The 6,907-nt window shown below is 42.9% G+C and overlaps 1 protein-coding gene across 1 annotated transcript; it reads right to left on the bottom strand.

Annotated features, from left to right (window-relative positions):
- Positions 1-904: 904 nt before the first annotated feature.
- On the bottom strand, positions 905-6,596 carry LOC131223083 (proline-rich receptor-like protein kinase PERK1). The gene is made up of 8 exons (XM_058218371.1): positions 5,709-6,596; positions 3,861-4,424; positions 3,483-3,569; positions 3,295-3,365; positions 3,003-3,079; positions 2,031-2,178; positions 1,637-1,798; positions 905-1,418 (listed from the first exon to the last, which is right to left on the bottom strand). Exons 1-8 carry the CDS (start codon positions 6,262-6,264, stop codon positions 1,113-1,115), a joined length of 1,971 nt encoding a protein of 656 aa, XP_058074354.1. The 5' UTR covers positions 6,265-6,596; the 3' UTR covers positions 905-1,112.
- Positions 6,597-6,907: the final 311 nt, after the last annotated feature.

Here is a 6,907-nt window from a genome sequence, read left to right on the forward strand (position 1 = left end):
AATAGTGGGCCGCATCGTAAATTGGTTGCAACAGAAAAATGACAATTAATGAAAGGCACAGAACCATCTAGACGGTGGCCATCAAATTGCCGGTTAAGATGAAAAATGGGAGAGCCAACGGTCATGATACCTGTAAGATGGCGACAGCGACAGCGACCCAAGATCCAACCGTCAGTCTGATGATTTGAAGGTCCAACGGTCGAGTCTATACCGTGCAAATCGACAAAGGCCCCTAATTGTTTAGAGCAACAACCGTAACCTGTAGGGCCCACTTCGTGTTTGACAGCCAATCATAAGAATCAGAGCATCATAATAAAAGCATGTGACAATCTCATGATATGCATATACATCTTAATATAAAATTATATAGCCAAACACGCTACGGTTAGTATCATATTTGAAGGCTTCTGTCAATGGACTCTTTTTTAAGATATATAATCAAAACACGGCAAGAAATGGGTACAGCCAGCCGACTTGCCACGCGTGTAAGATCATAGTCATTCATCAGATGGGCCCCGTGGACGGACCCTATATTCAAAATTAGGTGGGCCACACAACTGCTGATCACATGCCATCCTTTTCCCCACCGCCATTTCTCATTCTTTTGTGCACCTGTAGCCCGCCTGATAATTTTGCGGGCTGGAATTTTAGGACAAGGAACATGGCCCCAAAGCATCCACCTGATGAACAGCACATATCACCTGCAAATAACACGCTCGCAAAGAACTTAAAGAAAATCTGAGTCTCAACAAAAATAGCTGTTGGGGTGCTTATCATGCACTCAAAACAATCGAATCCTATCTATTCCACTCCCATTCTATCCAAACTCATACCCCCACAAAGCCACATTCAAACAAATAACAAACTCCAAACACATATACAAACAATCAAAGTGGAACTCAGCTGCCGAAAGAATGACCAATTACCATTGTCGTGATTATTTTGTAAGCAGTAAATACATATAAATTCAATAGAAAACTTCCAAAACTATATAATTCACAATCCCGCATTTTCAACGCCGTTATCGCAATCAAGTCAAGTGGAAGAGAAGAAAAAAACAAGTAGATAGGAATTCTGTTTTTTTTTTTTACAAAGAATACCTGCCGCTTCTTTCATGGGCTTCCGCTGAAACCCCGGCTGTCTTTCTTCATCTTCCCCATCTCCATTTCGCGGGTCTGCTGACCTTCACTGCTGGATGCGGACGGGTTGAGTCCATACTCACTAGTTCGCCCGCTGTATTCGCTGCTTCCATATTCATGGCTAGCCAATGCCATTTTCCTGAACTTCTTCATATCTTCGTTGTACTGACCAGAGTCGTAATCCGAGCTTCCATATGAACTGTAAAGGGTGCTGTGCCCAGGTCTAACACCTTCGTTCAAAGCTTCCAGAGACACATCCCCTTCCAAGGCTCGGACAACCTGCTTGTTTCGAGTCATGGTTAGATGATAACGTGGTTGATGTACAAGGTTGCATTTGGAACCAGGCTAAAGTGCACGAGTCAGTTGAGATCTCAGGATCTCATCAATGACCTCATCAATGACCAGGCCACAACTAAGTGGGACCCAGATCAGACCTGTTTACAGGGAAGGAAAATCGCACCTGAGAATTGTTATAACTACTACAAATCATGCCATACCTGACTCATCCGTGGTCGACGCCTTGCAGAATGCCGAACGCAAGCAGCGGCACAAGCAATCATTCGTGCCATCTCATTGACGTTGTAGTTCCTCTGCAACCGTGCATCCACAAGTGTATCATGGTTGCCGTCTTCCAGTGCTCTTGTGAGCAAAGGCCTTGCCTGTGATGTCAAACAATTAAGAATCGTCAATTCCCATTTCCTGTTACATTCCTCGGTTACAAGAGGAATGAAGCAAACAAGAGAGCCACCACACCAAAAACATTTTTAAAAAAAGTATTGACTGAATGACTCTGTAGCAACTAGAGAGCGAAATGCCAATGCAGAGAAGCGCACAACTACACATGCAACACTCGCAAGTATTAACTGAATTCAATATACACGAGACACTAACCCAGTCCACCAAGCTATCATCCATGAAAGTTTGAGTTGTATCTACAGGTCGGCGTCCAGTAATCAGTTCAAGAAGCATGACTCCGAAAGAGAAGACATCTGATTTATCAGTGAGTTTGCCACTGGCTGCATATTCTGGAGCTAGATACCTGCGGATAATCAGCATGTTAGTATGTAAAAGGAGAAAAGCTACAAAGGATTAGTAACTGGACTCTATCACTAAGTTTTAGAAACCTAGTAGAGACTAGAGAGTGCTTATAAAACATTTCAGAACACAGAATGTCCCGGGGCGAAATGACAAGTCTCATACTCAGCAATTTCTCAATAGAGAAATTTCAAAGGATATGTTCAAAATTTGAAGGTTCTTTTTTTCTTTTCTTTTCTTTTCTTGTTCTTGGGATGTCTGGGAAAATCTCGCTGAAAACTAAATAGTAAAATAGAAAAATAAGGAAAGACAAGAAAAAGAATGGAAAAAGAATAAAGAAAAAGGAGATTATGGGTGACAGATGAGGAAAGGGTTTGACATAGATGAGTTTTCGAGTAATTCAGAAGGGTTATCAGGAAATGTCGTTACTGGGGCTTCGTCAACATCTTGAAAATGCTGGGAAGTTATCAGAGAACAAATACTACTTTCCAAATACAGGGTGAGCATTGCTTTGCCAATATGGTTCTAACCAAATAGATGAATTATTAGAAACAAAATCACACCAGCTGGGTCTGCCATTCTGACCCATACAGACAGTGAATGGATTTTCTTTGGACCTCTCCATTCCAACATGGGTCCAAAGTAAATGGAATCATAGAACCAGCCACATAATGAACACACAAACGGCACATTGAAACTAACACCAGCTGGGTTTGCTTGGTCATTAAAAATAAAAATAAATAAAAGAAAAGAAAAAGAAGAAGAAGAAACCATGCCTAATGACAAGGCAAAGTTGTTCATCAAAATGAACGGGGATATGGAACCTACCCGAAAGTTCCCATTACTCGAGTGGAGACATGGGTGTTGTTATCAGAAGTAAATTTGGCAAGCCCAAAATCTGCAACCTGCATGAGTAACCACTCCAGTTTCTTAATTGCAATATGCATAATAAAACAATGACAAAAAGAAATAACTACCAAGACCACCCTTCTAAGTCAAATGATCAAAATAACTTGTGATTTTGAGTCATACATGAAAATGTGAATGATTTTTAGAAATTACTATAACATACTTTCATATGTATCATAATTCATACACATGTCAAAGATAGGAGACCTACCTTTGCTTCAAACTTAAAATCAAGAAGAATATTGGATGCCTTAATGTCACGATGAATAATCTTAGGGTGGCCTGCAAATTAAAAATTGGTTCAATACAAACACGTCTCTAATGCCTCAACACCTTTGATTGGGAAAGCCTTATAGAAAGGAAAAATAAAAGGGAAATAACAAAAGCCGAAGAACTCACAGTCCTCGTGAAGATATGCAAGCCCTTTTGCAGAACCTAGAGCAATTTTTAGTCTTGTAGGCCACTCCATGGTTGGTCTACCCTTTCCTGCAAGAAATCATGCTTAGATCCCAAAGCTCGAATTCGACTCAAATGTTCCTAGCTACTTATTAAAGCTTGGCTATTAAAAACATTAGGATGCAAAGAAATGGCAATTCATGAAAAACAATTCTTTTGGCATTTTAGTTCCCTCTTCTTCCTTTTTACTCTTTTTTTTTTTCGGCAAAAGAGCATTTTAGTTCTTGATCTACAGAATTTATGATAGCTCGTGACAAACCTAGGCGGCTCATGCATTGAAAGGAAGCAAACCAGAAAATAGTGTCTGAATTAAAGGCTTACCATGCAAGTGGAACTCCAGTGTGTTGTTAGGAACAAATTCATAAACAAGCATCCTTTGGCTCCCAGCTATGCAGTATCCGACCAATGAAACAAGATGTTTGTGATGTACGCGGCTAATAATTTCAACCTCCGCTTGGAACTCACGCTCCCCTTGCCCGCTGCCAGATTTTAACTGCTTGACAGCAACCTCTTTACCACTTAGGAGCATTCCTCTGTGGACATACCCAAACCCACCTTGTCCAAGGAGATTGGCATCAGAAAACCCATCCGTTGCCAGCGCTAGTTCTTCATGAGTGAAGGTGCTCTTTGAGAAACCAAGAGCTATGCCAGGTGATGGTGGTGGAAGAGGGGTTTCAGACCCTGAATAGTTGGAACCAGAACCTCCACTACTGCTGATGGCTGGTGGAGGCGGAGGTTTTGCTGCCGGAACAGGGGGCGGTGAAGGTGGTGGCCGTGATGCAAATGGCGGTGGAGGAGAAGGTTGAGGCGGCATTTTGACAACATGGTCTGCTGGCGGTGGAGCATTGTGTTGCCAATTCTGCGGCTGCCCAGCATAAGGGTCAACTGGAGACACGAACCAAACTAAAAATCAACGCAACGTCAACAGAGAAAATGTGGTAATGAGGAAACAAGCAGAAAGATCAACAAATATCACACCAATAGCTTACACATCTACACATATATGATATAAATTCAACCAAAGAATAATGGTGCTCCAGCGACTGAGGCTAATAGAATCCATGATCAAGTAGAAAGCTCTTGCTTCATTGTTATGCTGTATAGAAAGGAATAAATTCCTAACTTCTGCTGGTGATTAATACCCATAAATATAATTTACTTTAAAAAACAAAAAAGATTAAAAGCCAAAATACATATAAATTCAAAACATTTTAAAACTAGCCAATTGGCTAGTCTAACATCACAGAACACAAACATTTCAACCTTTCCAATCAACATAAAAGCTTGGAGTGATCTTACAGATACAATGTAGGGATCCACACTTGCAATTGTCCTTGTTAGCTTGAGGTGATACGCCTTGAATGCGTTTTCTCTGTGTGTGTGTGTGTGTGTGTGTGTGTGTGTGTGTGTGTGTGTGTGCATATTATAACAAGCTCAAGCGGCATGTGTGCAAGTGAATACCTACCCACCTCAAATCACAAAGCATGAATCCCTTGTTATGCATGAACAGAATGCACAATCTTAACTTGCTCTAGTCTTCCTAAAAGGGCTCAAAACTCCACCTGCCTTTTCCTCAAATAATTTTTCTTCGTTACTAAACCAGCAGGACTAAATCTGATCTTCCTTCTACCAGTGTTACAAACTAACCGACTGGACTCAAACTCAAACATGCACCCAACCATGTCTGCAATAAATTTTCATGCATCAATGCAAAAGACCATGCTAAATAGATTAACTTTGTAGAAATCTTACTTCTAAATAGAGATCTTAAAACCCTAAAAAATTCTCCATATCTCCAAGTCAAATTTCACCAATGAGGAATCATGCTTCAATGACGTAATCAAAACTTCAAATTCATAGTCACCTATCGAGAATGCAACCAAATTTCCAGCAATTCATATGATGAAACTGAAAAACAGCATTTGTCCCAACCCAAAACAACTCCCATTTTATCCCAACAGTCGTCTGAAAAACAGCAATGATTGAGATTTCCTACAAAAAAAATCGATCTCCAAGAACCATATATACACCAGAAATCATTATTTTATGGAATTATCTAATTTTCACTTCAAATCCAAAAAACAAGAGAAATTTCGCAGATAACATGCATCAACCAACAGGATAAAAAGAAAAATAAAAGAAAATGTATGAGAAGATCGAAGAAATTACTCTTCTGCGGATGCGTTGGTGGCGGATGTCCGTAATAATCCAATGACTCGTGACTCCTCCTTCTCTTCTTCTTGCAGCAGATGAACAGAATCGTCAGCACTGCCAGAAAAACAAGGCCGGCGGCGGCAAGTCCGACAACGAGTCCAGTCGACGGACCGCTGCTCGACGACGAATCCGCTGGAGGCGTCGGCGATGAGCTACTGGTAGTCGGCGGGGGTGGCGACGGCCTAGATCCCGACGCAGGCGGCGGAGGAGAAGAAGCAGTCGCCGGCGGCGGAGGCGACGATGTAGTCGCCGGCGGCGGAGGCGAAGATCCTATCGCTGGGGGAGGCGATAACCCTGCCGCAGGGGGAGGAGAAGATACTGTCGCCGGCGGAGGTGGAGATGCAGCCGGTGCTACCGCCTGAGGCGGCGGAGGAGATGTATTGTTCGCCGGCGGCGAAGATGGAGGAGGCGTCGTGGCGTTCGCAGGTGGCGGAGAGGAAGGAATCGTCGCGGGTGGAGTTGGAGGAGTGGATGCCGGGGCCGGAGAAGACCCCGGAGTAGGCGACGACATTGCTGGAATCCGGTGTTGTCACTTCACCCAATCCGTTTAGAGTATCAGATCCCGGCAGGAAATTAGGTTTTTTTCTTTTTGCCGGGGTTTCTGCCGGAATGAGGTTGGTTTGGATTGGGAAGGTCTGAGGATTTTTGTGTCTGGGAAATCTTCGAAGAGAAATAGTTTAGTAATAACGCTTAAAGAGAAACTCTAGAAGACAGTCCTCTGACCCTTCCCTTCTGTCAGTGGTGGGTCGCACCTTTGTTCAGAGCCATCGGACAAAGACCTTGATGAGGTATCGTCTAATCACAGCCGTCCGATCGGCAGCCGAGTAGGCGTTAAACATTCCCAATCTCAGGAGCTTTTATCGGAAGCCCAGTTCACACGTGGAGTAGGTGAAACGCAGGCGATTGGCAGCTGGCTCCGGTGCGGGCCCCACACGAAGACTGGTGGAATTTCTCGTCGAGTTTTAAATGATGGTGACTCCTTCATCTTAGATGGGGCGTTGCGTGTGAGTCAATCCAGACCGTCCGAATCTAGTGCTCGTTGTTTACAGTTCATTGGTGAAAACAAATCTGTTGAGGTGATCCCAACCGTCCAACTGGAAGCTATGAAATGGATGGTTAGAACAACCGTTCAAACTCACGACTAATGCTCCATC

The sequence above is a fragment of the Magnolia sinica genome, chromosome 13 (genome assembly GCF_029962835.1).
Source record: "Magnolia sinica isolate HGM2019 chromosome 13, MsV1, whole genome shotgun sequence".
NCBI lineage: Eukaryota > Viridiplantae > Streptophyta > Magnoliopsida > Magnoliales > Magnoliaceae > Magnolia > Magnolia sinica.

What these genes read in the sequence shown, in the direction of transcription:
- LOC131223083 (XM_058218371.1), bottom strand. Translation starts at nt 6,264, where the DNA reads ATGTCGTCGCCTACTCCGGGGTCTTCTCCGGCCCCGGCATCCACTCCT. An exon ending in ATGATAGCTTGGTGGACTGG is followed by an intron (nt 1,799 to 2,030) that starts GTTAGTGTCTCG and finishes TTGACATCACAG; the next exon opens with GCAAGGCCTTTGCTCACAAG. An exon ending in GTCGACCACGGATGAGTCAG is followed by an intron (nt 1,419 to 1,636) that starts GTATGGCATGAT and finishes CGAAACAAGCAG; the next exon opens with GTTGTCCGAGCCTTGGAAGG.